We start from the raw sequence: 13081 nt of genomic DNA on the forward strand, positions 1-13081 counted from the left end.
CTCCTTTTTGTTTATTTTTCTGTTTCAAACCTTCATACTTGTTTATTGAAGAGGAACCATTTGTCAATTATTAACTGTACACCGACGAAAAGCAAAAGAGACTAGATTAAGGGTCGTTCCAACCGTATAAGTTATATTAAGGGATTATTGTTTATTTACTATTTGGTACGTTGTATTAAAAATGTCAATTCCATAATTTCTAAGAATAAGGTATAAGTTATACCAATAATAATTACTTCACCCTCTATAAGGTATAAGAAGTTATTCCGGTGTTCCAAACGATCCCTAACTGTACACCGACAAAAACATTCAATCGTCGCCTGAGAGATTCGAACTCTCGCGGGGAAACCCCATGTACTTAGCAGGCACACGCCTTAACCACTCGGCCAAAGCGACGCTTGTTGTTAGTGGATGCTTTCAAAATTAATTTATTGAAAAATGTAAAATTTAGTCAAAAAATCACCCTTTATTTATCGTTATTCTTACATGCTTCACTTTAATATACCAAAATTAACTTGAGCAGTTTGAAGTAGAGCTATTCCGCACATTTTAAAATTTTTCTCTCAGACTTTGACGTAACTTGAAGGAAATCTCCAAGATATTCTTTAAATATAGATTATTTAAGAAAAAGATAAAAAATAGCTTTTAAGAAATTAATTTCTAGTCATTTCCCGAATCTTTGTGGTAGTTAAAAACGTAGTCAATCAGTTAATACCTTTTGTTTTTTAATATAATAAACTTTTGAGTCCTAAGCTCCATGTAGATTGTTAATTTCCTCCCGTAATTAATACTCTCCTTTTTTTTTTTTTGTATGTTATTTCTGAAAAATCTTAAAAGGAGGAAAAAGAATTTATTCAGACAAAACATATATATGCTTTCGACTATTATGGAATTAATGCGTATTATTGGTAGTTTGGAATTTTCACCATCGAAAGGTGCAGTGCAGTGGAATAGCAAAAATATTCTATCTCTCCTTAACTAGAGATTTCGAATCCATAAAAATGGAGTCTTCTTTAGAGGGAGCGCTAATTAATACTCCATAAGGAGTCCTCAATAAGTAGACAAATTAATTGGATAAGTGGATTTGGCCAATATGCTGTATATAATCAATGTAGAATCAGTATATAATATACATTATACACTTGTTATATTTACAATAACAAAAAGGAAAAAATGATTTGTATGCGGTGAAATTAGAGGGTCCAATTTCTTGCTATTGATTCATTTCAGAAGAACATCTCGAGGCCTCGAGGATGCGAAATTATGATCGAGTTCCCTCCCTCGAAGCTCGTCGAGGCCCGACCTAAAGGGAATATCGCTCGGGGCTAGAGTAAAAATGGGGAATTCCCAAGGCACGCGGCTAAGTCTGACAAAGCCGGCCTGGCCCGAACCTGTATCAGGGTGTCACGTCTAGCCGTCCTATCTCCATACCTTTATAATTAATGCATTTTGTACTATGTGGGGATCCCCCTCCTATATAAAGGAGATCCTTGCCATTTTGTAAAGGGCTGATATTGCTCCAACTATTCTACACAAGATAAATAACAACTCTCTCTCTCTTTTCTCTCTAACATATTCCTTCGATATTATTGCTCTTATTTGTTGACTTCATATTTGTTCTTCATTTATTGCTTGTCGATTGGCCAATAAAGAGCCTTCCTTAATTCCTAACTGTTAGCCCTCTTCGCTTATCCCCGATAGCTCGAGCCCGAGTCCAGGCATCAACCTCGAGGCCCCTCATTAGTCAGTCCGAGGTCCGAACAGCTAAACTCCCGGTTCGATTATAATTCCATTTTAGCTCGCATTTTATCTTTACCCTCACATATCTAGCATCAACTGTTTAACAATTAGCATAAAAATAGATCACGTATTTTTAGAGTTCCATTAACAAATTTAATTGTTAAGGTAAGAGTAAGCTTCTAATTAAAGTTGCATGCTTTATTTTATTTTATTTTAAAAAAAGAACAATAATAGCAAATAATTCTAACTCAAAGTCAATAAGATTCTCGTACCCACAAAGTCTAACCCTATTGAAGAAATCTCATGCACTCAAGTAAAGAAAACATGCAAATTAGGGTCGATTTCAACGAGATATTCCCCTATACAGTGATTAGGCAGCCAAACTTCAAAAGCTCAATTACCACTTTTTGAATTGCTTGTAAAAGACCTTTAATAATAAATTAATATGATAAGGTTAAAGTGAAAGAAAAATAAACCCCTTTTTGAATTGCTTTTAAAAGACATTCAATACTTACTAATATGAGAAAGTTAAAATGTAAAAGAAAAACATACCTTTTTCAATTGCTTGTAAAAGATATCCAAATAAATCAATCACATGTAAAGAATTTTTTTACATTATTATATCACTTCAAGGATAACCACTTATAAATAATTTTTACCTAAAAAATTGATTTTTACTTCTATACGCTGACTGTGCAAAATAATCTATATACTATTAAATAAGTCATTTCACTCAAGTAATTTCTCATAATTACCGAAACTATTTACTATACATCCGAGTTTTTTTTTAATTCCCCTTTGATCCCTTTATCGGAACTATTACTCCTTTGGTGATCACTCGAATCCATAACCCTGGAATTATAGGTAGGGGTATTGATCATCTATCAATCCTCTCTTGTCATACATCCGGTTAATACATTAATAGTATGAAAATACTCTTACATTTTCTATGTATATACGCTAAATCCTGAAAAAATTGGAAAATTACAATTACAACAGATTAACCTATATATACTAATAATGTAAACTTAAATTTACACTGGCGGTGCTTATAAGTTAATCAAAAGAACATATACAAGGGTCTCATTATATATATATTGAGGGGCGTAAGGGACAAGCTAATACAAACTTTACAACTCCATGCATGTTGCAGTCAAGAAGATTCTTGAGGTTGATACAATAAGTCAATCAAAACTCTACCAAACTTTGATTTTTGAACAGTTGCTTTGACATTATAAACTATAAATACACACTATCAATTTCATTTCTTAGACATAAAATTTGGCAAAATTACAATGGCAACCACAATAAACTCAAATATGGCTGTAGTTAGTAAGGTATTTTGTTCATCTTCTGAGGTAGTTCTTGTTGTCCGAAGGCGCCCACATGTTGTGAATGGTGGTGGTTTTATTGTCACAAATTGTGCCCAAAATGTTATTTTCAAAGTTGATGGATGTGGAATTCTTGGAAAAAAGGAAGAACTTATTCTCAAAGATAGTTATGGACATGCTTTACTTCTTATCAGGAAAAAGGTAACATTTGGCAATAGAAGCAATATATATTTTCAACTATTATGCATGTTTGAATCGTGAAATCAGCTATTGATGCTTCGTTTAGGGCAAGCTACCTACATACACCCTTGGGGCGTGGTCCTCCTCTGAATCCTGCATAAACGCGAGATGTTTCATGCATCATGTTGCCCTGTGCATGTTTCAATCATATGGCCTTATTTGTGTTTCTAGGACCAAATTTAGCATTGTGCGTCGCTTTTTATTTCTATCACATATGTGCATAGCCGTTGAGTTATTTTTCGTGACAAAAATTAGTTTTTTGACTTTGTGCATGAAACTAAAAGTTGGATGAGCATTTGTGAAATTATTCCGGCATCTATAAAACAATTGTGAAGGAATTTATTCGTGACTTATATACCTTCAATTTTCAGGGAGGAGTAATTGAAGCATTAAGCATGCAAAAGAAATGGAGGGGTTATAGTAAAGATTTTGAAGGTTCTGAAAAGTTGGTGTTTTGCTTGAAAGAGCCCAAAAACTCTTGTTTCTCGAAGAAAATGCCAATCAAGATTTCCATTGAACAAAAGGATTACAATGATCATAAGAATTTCCAGATTTCTGGCTATTTCCCTGATAGAGCTTGCAGCATTATTGACTCCTCTGGCAATGTAATTGCAAAGGTAATTGATTTCATGGTTAAATGGTGACATGTTTTTCATATACTTTTCCTTTCTATTTGGTTAAAAGCCACAGTCCGTTGCACAAAGTAATCCGCATTCACAAATCACACCGGGTCTGGGGAAGTGGAAGTGTCGCACCCCAAGGGATGTGATGTAGACAGCCTACCCTAATGCAAGCATTAGTGGCTGCTTCCACGGTTCGAACATGTAACCTATAGATCCCACTGAGACAACTTTACCGTTGCTCAAGGCTCCCCTTCTTCCTTTCTAATTACGTTGAACTTTAAAAAACATGAAAATTGCAACTTTCCAACAATGTGGCTCCTCCTTCCTTGATCATTTCAACTGTGGCATTTTAATAGCTGGGTAGATTTGGATACTTTTCTAACGGTAGGGGTACTTATGTCCGTAAAGTATAACGGAGGTTAAATATAGATAATATTTAAAAGTAGAGGAATATTTCTGACCCTTTTTCCTAAATCCTTTTATGAATAGTAAAGTAAACAATGGAATATTGCAGGTTGGAGCTAGGAAAGAGGTGCAGCAAGTGATGCCAAGCAATGATGTGTATACTGTAACTGTTAAGGCAGGAATAGATCAAGCTTTTGTTGTTGGAGTTATCGCTATTCTTGATTACATATATGATGGATCTACCAAATGCTAGTCCCTTTTCTATATCTAATTAATGGCAAAGAAGAAAATGATCACCTCTTCCTAAAGTTGCAGAATATTAATATTGTTGTTGTCATCTTCAATTAGAATTGGCAATGCTAGCTCATTTCAAGCTTTAACTTTGTGTGTTTCTAATTCTGTAGATAAGCTACATGATGTTTTCAATTACTTTGAATTATATTCAATGAGTGTTTCGATATGTTACTGGTTTTTTTTTTCTGTTATTGTATCTACTACTGTATTTCTTTTCAACAATATTGTAACTATATTTTTACTGAGCCGAAGGTCTATCTAACAATCTCTCTACCTTTATAAGGTAGGGGTAAGGTTTGCGTACAGACTAACCTCCCCAAACTCACTTGTGAGATTATACTGGGTTTGTTATTGTTGTTAGAATGTTTATCTATATATTTGAAGAAATTGGTCATGTAAGCTCTATGAGGCTTCCGTTTTCGTTTTCGTTTTGTTTCTTCCTTCAGTTGGAATATAAGTAATCCTATAAAAACTTGAGTTTCAAAAGGGAAAGCAACTGCTTTTTATTCTCTCCGCTGCTAAACTTCATATCATAATCAACACGACACGTTTGTAAAAATAAAGAATACTTAAGGATAGAATGCATGCAAAAATCAAAATATATACTACAACAACAACAACAACGACGACCCAGTATAATCCCACAAGTGGGGTCTGGGGAGGGTAATATGTACGCAGACCTTACCCCTACCCCGAAGGGTAGAGAGGCTGTTTCCAGGAGACCCTCAGCTCAAAAAAGTCATAGGAGCCGATATATTAGTACCATAAAAATGCATAATACAATAACAACAATATAAGAGATATGAAATACAGAATACGAAATACGAAATAAATGGTTGGTATAGTAAAACTAGCAGGCAAAGCCTTGGACGACCAATTATATTCTTAGTCTAACTCCTAACTAGCTAGTCTCACTCTATTGTGCTGTAGAAATATTCACAACTTTCTCTTAACCTACAACCTTAATGCTCGACCTCCATAATTCCCTGTCAAGGGTCATGTCCTCAGTAATCCTAAGTCGCGTCATGTCCTGTCTGATCACCTCTCCCCAATACTTCTTAGGTCGCCCTCTACCTCTTCGCGTGCCCACTACAGTCAGTCGCTCACACCTCCTCACCGGTGCATCAGTGCTCCTCCTCTGAATGTGCCCGAACCATCTGAGTCTTACTTCCCGCATCTTGTCCTCCATGGGGGCCACGCCCACCTTCTCTCGAATATCTTCATTCCTAATCTTATCCATCCTTGTATGCCCGCACATCCACCTCAACATCCTCATCTCTGCTACTTTCATCTTCTGGGTGTGTGAGTTCTTTACCGGCCAACATTCAGTTCCATATAACATGGCAGACCTAACCACTGCTCTATAAAACTTACCTTTTAGTAACGGTGGCACTTTCTTGTCACACAAGACTCCCGACGCTAACCTCCACTTCATCCACCCCACCCCTATACGGTGTGTGACATCCTCGTCAATCTCCCCGATCCCCTGAATAACCGATCCAAGGTACTTGAAATTACCCCTCTCGTTTACTCAAAATATATGGTTTAAGTAATTACAGTACCATATTTTTATTTACCACGGAAGGAATAAAAGAATCATATCCTTTGGTGGCAGAGACAGAAACATTAACCGTACTATGAAAGAATTCTAGTCTTTCAAGATTAGAAGTAGCAGATTCAGGATTAAGGTAAAGAATGAGAAACATGAAAATAAGAGCTTCCATTCATAAAATTTGTGAAAAATATCAACTAATGAGTAGGCGGGTTGGTAAACATACTATATCTTAAACCTTAACTATAACCTCATATCAAGGTTACAAATTACAACCTCAACTGTGTAGTCAATGGTAAAATTGCCACTGGAAATTGCACGTCTTTGGTTCTTTAGAAGTACACCGAAATTAGAAACTGGATGTATAAAATAGCTAGCCACAATAGCAATACCAGAGTGTTAAAGAAAGAGTTTGAAGTGCTGGAATGGGGTCATTTCCGCTGCAACGTTTTTCCCCTTATACCCAATAAACAGATATTGAAGCACGTGAAATTCAGCATGAAATATAAATATAATCCCGCGCAGTTGCATTCAACATTTTTGTGAAAATAGGATGATCCCGAGAAATGTTACATTCAATAATTTGAAACTCATTATCAGCATATGCAGAAGGACAATCATATGGGATCTTACAAGTCCAGATAGCGAACATACATTTCTAACTGAAACAGACTATCCTGTGGCTAATTAGTCACGCTCACTGATGGCCGTTAAGTGCTCGTCAATTTCCTCGGTAGTTAACACTCTGAAGATGGGATCTTCTTTCTTCACAACACCAACCTGCAAAGGACCATAAGAGATTACGATATGAAACACTACTGCCTCTTTTTCATGGCTTTTTCACTACAGTATTTCTTTTAAACAATGCTGCAACACTTTGCTTGAGCCGGGGGTTTATCAGGAACAGTCTCTCTACCTTCACAAGGTAGGGGTAAGGCTGCGTACACTACCCTCCCAAGACGCCACTTATGGGATTACACTGGGTTTGTAGTTGTTGAAAGCAGTGAAAATAAGCAGTTTTAAATCCTAAGAAGCACTACAATACACTTAAGACAAAAGTCAAAACAATTGTGTGATAAAGGTCTCATGTCTTCTGTTCTGAAATGATTTGTTCTAATTGTTAGTTATATGAAGAAGATAGTGTAACTACACAACCATATCCATTCAGGAAATAATGGATATACGCAAATATTAATGTCATTATCATATCTCGTGGCCGTGCAATAGTAACGCTTCCAGGTGCAACTCGAGTAGTTGCATATAGATCAATTCCCAAAACAAGAAAAAGAAAATGACTCCCACCCTCCCCCTCAAGTGGTTATCAACACTGGCAATAATAACTGCAATAACCAAATGGCGGGTAATATAGACAAATTACCTCAATTTCACTGGCCTTGAAATCCTCTTGCAGGACAGATTGAAGAGCAGAAATTGCAGTCTACAGAACAAAAATAACGTTAGTGTATCCTTCTTCAACTTTAATGTCAGACCTCATACATAAACAATTCTAGCAATTGCATAGAACATGATATACTACAACTTTGACAAAAAAATTATCCTCAATCTCAATCAAACACAGAACTTCTACAACTTATGTCAAACAATATCTGCTCAACTGTAAGCACTAGCCAAATTAAGAGTATCTTTTTATGAATAAAAGGAAATAGCCAAATTAAGAGTTTTAAAGTTTCATGCAAAAGAATCCATTTACCTAGCCAGTATATGATGGAGCCACTTCCCAATTTTATTAGGACGTTATATCAACACCTTAAATTCACCTTAGCAATAATACAAAAATACTTTCTAGTTCTATTTTCTATTGAAGCGTCTATAGTCAATTAGACAACAAAATGAGAAATTCTGTAACTTAGCTAGTATATACAGCGAGGAATGGAACACCAGCACAATAGCGATACAGATTGGAAAAGGTTGAATCCTAATTCTAGTTGTATGACTTATTTGAACTGTGATTTATCTAGAGAGGATCCAAACTCTGAATAATGAATCACCAGAAAACATCTTTGCATTTGTTGTTACGTGGCTAAAAATAGGTGATGTTTGATTTTTATTCCAAAGATAACAAGTGAGAATGTAAAAGCTCATCAAAACAGAGGCAAGGTCTCAATGCATGACAACTCTACACCAAATAACCTTCAATTCAGAGCCCATAGAATCTTACACAAATATTCAATGCAATACCAATATAACCTAGAGACTGGAATTCCAGCAGTAGCAGAGACTTGAAGAGAAAGGAAAGCGAAAACTGCTAAAAATGGGATATAAGGAGAATGGAAGCCTTAAACCACGTCTGAACACTCCCTTTCCTTTTACCTGAACAGTTTCCTCATAGGAGAAAGCAGGGTCATTTTTCATTTTCTTCTCCAAAAAATTAATTGCCTCTTGTTCTTTAGATCCAGCACTTGTAGCCTGCACGAGATCGAAAAATGGAATATGGAATACCATCATGAAAAAGAGCCAGAAGAATTTCAATACTTCAGAAAAATCTCAAGACAGGACTGAAAAGCCCTTAATATCCTCTCATAATCTATAGACACAGCAGATTATGGGAGCATAACTAAAGTAAGCTTTTGCTAGTTATTACTGGATAGGACACACTGTTCCTATTTTTGGGTCATATAAGGGTGAGTGTAAGCTACAATTAAGCATTGAAACAAAGAGCAAGAAACCATAAAGTAGCATCTACTTTTCAACTCACTCAAAAATCATTTCATGTGCATGCTTCTAAACTACATATATATCTTCTCAAATTATAGTGGTTCAAGGTGCCTGTATGTTCATGTGCTGTGAAGGATTCACAAGACAACATTTCCATCTCAAATGAGTGTTACTCATATCATCAACATATATGTCACAGTTCTCCCAGTAGTTATTAAACATGGGTCCAGGATTCTTCCTGAGTGCTTAACAGCACCACCATCTGTTAAATCAGGAAACGAGTTGTCAAGACCTGCTCAGTGCTCACATGTCATGGGTTCAACCTCGCTCACCTATAACCTAGCCTCCAAATCGAAGCTCAACATTATCTGAAAAAAGAATGCACATCTCAAGCATATGAAGCTGAGCTGTCATGCCAGAGTACCTAACGCACAATTATCAAACATGCATTCAACTTACAAAATTTCTTGTACCATGTTAACCTACAGATATAGCATTTGTTTCATACTGAATAAGTTGGGAAATGCTGGTAAAAGGTCACCTCCCCCCCCAACCCACTCCTCTCCCCCTCCCTCTCTGAATACTGAATAACTTGTAAGACCAATAAAGAATAGATTAATCATGTTCTTATGAATTTGAAATCTGATCATCACTTGTCTGCCTAGATTCAACTAGCATGATGACAAACTCGAACAGCTGAATAACCATGAAAAGGAAACGAGGTCACGAAAAGGCTACATATAAAAAGGTCTTACCGGTATTTATTTTTTTTGCTTATAGAGAAGAAAAAAAAAGGCTACCCATAAACAGGAACAAATTTAATCAGCTTTTATTTAGAGAAGAATATCATATTCAGTAATACCTTATGACCAAAAAAATGACCAGCAGGGTCACACTTGAAGAGCTGGGGTCCTTTCTCCTCATCAATGCCCAAAATCATAGCAACTTTGCATCGAAAAAGAAAAGCATAAAACAGGGATGAGTAAAAGTGCAAAAGCAGAAAATGTGTTTCCCTCCTCCCTCACCACCAACACCAACAAAAAGAAAAGAGAGGGAATCGACGCTTCACAAAGATCAAAAGGGACCAGCAACAAACCTACTCCAAGGGGTCTCATATAGGCATGCTGTGTGTAAACCTGAGACTTGTCTGCAATCCTGCAAATACATGTTCCTTAGCACATGATAAATTTATGAATTCTAGCTAATGTGTTTTAAATAGTGTCAAATCGAGAGCATTCGTAAAATTTAAGCTACTTAACTTGCTTCCTCTAATGAATCAAAATAAAGAATCCATACCTTCAGAAATTAAAAATTAATGGAGGAAAAACATATAAGATAGATGGTGTGTCAAAGCTACTTCCACCCTACCAATAACCAAAAAATGGCACTCTGGTTAAGTACCAAGAGAAGAATATAACGAAGAAAAAGGAAATACCATTTAGACAGTACATCCACTGGCATTTCATATCCATATTTAAAACGAAACTCAGCAGCTTCATTTCGAGCTTGTTGAACCAAGGTTCTCGCATCAGCTGAAATTGAAAATATGTCAAAGCACAATATGGAAACATAAGCTCAGGAAGGAGCTCTGTGATTCTATTCTCATAGTCACAAATTGAACATGATATGATCCATAGCTAGATAAACCTGGAATACAATAAGTGGACAATCTTTGAACCATAACTGTCTCTAGTTAGTTCATAAACCAATAGCCTTAGTAGCAAAGTGTTTTCTTTTGACTTTTGGGTTAAGCAACAGTGCTAAAGGAGATTGATAGGCCTTCCTACTGGAACATTAAGGGAGGGAGCAAGTTCTCACATTTTTGTGAACAAACAAACACTATCACAAAAGGAAGATATAGCAATAAGTTTCCTTTTACTTTCAGAAGAAAAAGTAGACAGGTCTATGAAGAACCTTTGTTAACTGATAGTTTATTAACCAAAGCTTTAAATCACTATATTCCATAGTCTCCTTGAACCCAATAAAAGAGAGCAGACCTGTCATGCCAGTAGCCAATAGTCCAAGATACTTGGTAATCGGGAACAAGTGGGATACACTGGTCTGATCCAATAGCTTGTCCTGCTCAGCCAAAATACACACAACTTCAACTCCATAGTAGGTCCGTATTTCCAAAATTACATGTCTACTTTCCGGAAACATCGAGTAAATATAAATTGGTTATACGAGAACAAACTACAATACTATCTAATTAATATATTCAAAACAATGAATTCCTTTTCTCACAATTTCCGACAACCTTCGTTATATTATTTATCCAAGATCAATTGGAAAATAAATTTAATACTCCATCAATTACTCAACTATACCATTGATCAACTAAGCCTAAATTCCAAACTAGTCGGGCTCAGTTTTATGAATCCTCCACACCTGTTCCGCTTTGTACAAGCCTGGTTCATTGGAATACTTAAACGAAATCAAGTTCTATACACTGACAGTGTAAAATATTTACAGATTCAAGTCACATAAAAAGTAATTGCATGTAACTCTATTTAATAGCATTGATTGATAACCTAGAATAAATAGTAAGTAACCTGCTACAATAAGTTAATTACACTGATGGTGTAAGAGAATCATTACATTGTCAATGAATATAACTTAAATCCTACCAAAAACTGTGTCTTTAATCGAAAATTAAGAGCTCTTGAGAACTAGAGGTTCTCTAAATCTCTCAGAAGTAATTGCAAGCAACTCTATTTGATAGAGTTGATTGATAACCCAGAATAACCAGTAAGTAACCTGCTACAATAAGTTAAAATACACCAAAAAAATCATTTCTTTGAAAACTTACGCCAAAAGATATTATGTTGTCGGTATAAATAACTTAAATCCTACTAAAAAGAACTTGTTTTTGATAGCAAATTAGGAGTTCTCTAGAATTATAAGTTCTCTAAATCTCTCACTTATCCTTACACGACCATACAAGTCTCTAAACAGAATAGAAAAAATCATTACAGTGTATATAATTTATATCCTACTAAGAATTTTGTCTTCGATTGCAAATTAGCTTTCAAATACTAAAAGTTCTCTAAATTTCTCATGCATCCTTACACGAACATACAAGTCTTCTCTAAACAGAACAAAAAATACTCATAACTCAAATTAGCTAAAACTTCAAACTTACAGGGACTTTCTTCTGAGTAACAACACAAACGGAGTCCTTTCCACGGACGCCAATAGAGGTAATTCCGGCCGCCTTCACAGCCTTAAACGCATATTCTGTTCACACAAAAAAAAAACTAAAAACTTTTCAAAAATAACAGATAATCAATAAAATGACGATTTAACTGAAGAAAAATAATCGTACTTTGGCTATGAAATTTGAATCGAATTTAAAAAAATGAAAAATGCTTACCGACTTGAAAGAGACGACCTTCGGGAGAGAAGATCGTAATGTGACGATCGTAGCCGCCTCCACTCCCTCTACTCATTTTTAGATTGCTAGATTTACTTTTTTGTTTTTCAGTTCGATCTGATTGCTTGATCCAGACTGGTTAGGGTTTTTAAGAGGAGAAGGTAGATATCGAAGTGGAGAAGAAGAGAAATCTTTGTTCCCAAGACAACGATTTTGGGTGTCTACCCGAAGTTACAAAATTACCCTTCTTTAGGTCTTATTTGTATGATTGACTTTGATCTATTTTTCAAATTGATCAAAAAAATACTGCACTATAATAAAATTTCTTATTTCACTTTGGTGTATTTTTACATTGCAATTACATGACCTTTTATAGGCATAAAAAGTAAAAATGATGGACATAAAGTAGGAAATTTAATCTTTAAGTTATTCACAACATCGGCATCCAATGTAGCATCCAATGTAGTATCCAAAGTAGTATCCAATGTACAAACTATTAATAACACTCCCCCTTGGATGTCCATGTAAGATAATGTGCCTCATTAAAAACTTACAAAAAAATATTGGGATGTACATAGTTATTTATAATATGCATTGCTTGTTGCCTCATTAAAAACCTTACTAGAAAAACCCAGTGGGACAAAACATTGGTTAAAGAAAAGAGTGCAGCGTGTAGTTACTCCCCCTGATGAAAAATCACTTAATGTCTCGAAGACGACGCATTCCAATCTTATATATCAGCTTTTCAAATATTGAGGTTGGTAACGCCTTAGTGAACAGATCAGCCAAATTATCACTTGAACGAACTTGTTGTACATCTATTTCACCATTCTTCTGAAGATCATGA

The 13081-nt window shown here is 35.5% G+C and overlaps 2 protein-coding genes and 1 non-coding gene across 3 annotated transcripts; 1 reads left to right on the forward strand and 2 right to left on the reverse strand.

Moving 5' to 3' along the window:
• Positions 1 to 314: 314 nt before the first annotated feature.
• On the reverse strand, positions 315 to 396 carry TRNAS-GCU (transfer RNA serine (anticodon GCU)). The gene has a single exon. It is a non-coding gene; the product is annotated as a tRNA-Ser (tRNA).
• A 2562-nt stretch (positions 397 to 2958) lies between these two features.
• LOC104244248 (protein LURP-one-related 6) lies at positions 2959 to 4799 on the forward strand. The gene is made up of 3 exons (XM_009799636.2): positions 2959 to 3272; positions 3683 to 3928; positions 4449 to 4799. Exons 1-3 carry the CDS (start codon positions 3036 to 3038, stop codon positions 4590 to 4592), a joined length of 627 nt encoding a protein of 208 aa, XP_009797938.1. The 5' UTR covers positions 2959 to 3035; the 3' UTR covers positions 4593 to 4799.
• Positions 4800 to 6662: 1863 nt separating this feature from the next.
• Positions 6663 to 12469, reverse strand: LOC104244249 (proteasome subunit alpha type-6). The gene is made up of 9 exons (XM_009799637.2): positions 12235 to 12469; positions 12004 to 12098; positions 10859 to 10940; positions 10297 to 10393; positions 9958 to 10016; positions 9724 to 9806; positions 8517 to 8612; positions 7564 to 7623; positions 6663 to 6965 (listed from the first exon to the last, which is right to left on the reverse strand). Exons 1-9 carry the CDS (start codon positions 12308 to 12310, stop codon positions 6873 to 6875), a joined length of 741 nt encoding a protein of 246 aa, XP_009797939.1. The 5' UTR covers positions 12311 to 12469; the 3' UTR covers positions 6663 to 6872.
• Between the last annotated feature and the right edge of the window lie 612 nt (positions 12470 to 13081).

Source organism: Nicotiana sylvestris, chromosome 6 (genome assembly GCF_000393655.2).
Source record: "Nicotiana sylvestris chromosome 6, ASM39365v2, whole genome shotgun sequence".
Classification (NCBI taxonomy): domain Eukaryota; kingdom Viridiplantae; phylum Streptophyta; class Magnoliopsida; order Solanales; family Solanaceae; genus Nicotiana; species Nicotiana sylvestris.

Coding starts and splice junctions, on each gene's coding strand:
- LOC104244249 (XM_009799637.2), bottom strand. CDS start 12,310: ATGAGTAGAGGGAGTGGAGGCGGCTACGATCGTCACATTACGATCTTC. Junction 10,017..10,296: donor GTGGATGTACTGTCTAAATG/GTATTTCCTTTT, acceptor ATGTATTTGCAG/GATTGCAGACAAGTCTCAGG. Junction 6,966..7,563: donor TCAAGGCCAGTGAAATTGAG/GTAATTTGTCTA, acceptor GGTCCTTTGCAG/GTTGGTGTTGTGAAGAAAGA.
- LOC104244248 (XM_009799636.2), top strand. CDS start 3,036: ATGGCAACCACAATAAACTCAAATATGGCTGTAGTTAGTAAGGTATTT. Junction 3,273..3,682: donor TACTTCTTATCAGGAAAAAG/GTAACATTTGGC, acceptor TTCAATTTTCAG/GGAGGAGTAATTGAAGCATT. Junction 3,929..4,448: donor CTGGCAATGTAATTGCAAAG/GTAATTGATTTC, acceptor GGAATATTGCAG/GTTGGAGCTAGGAAAGAGGT.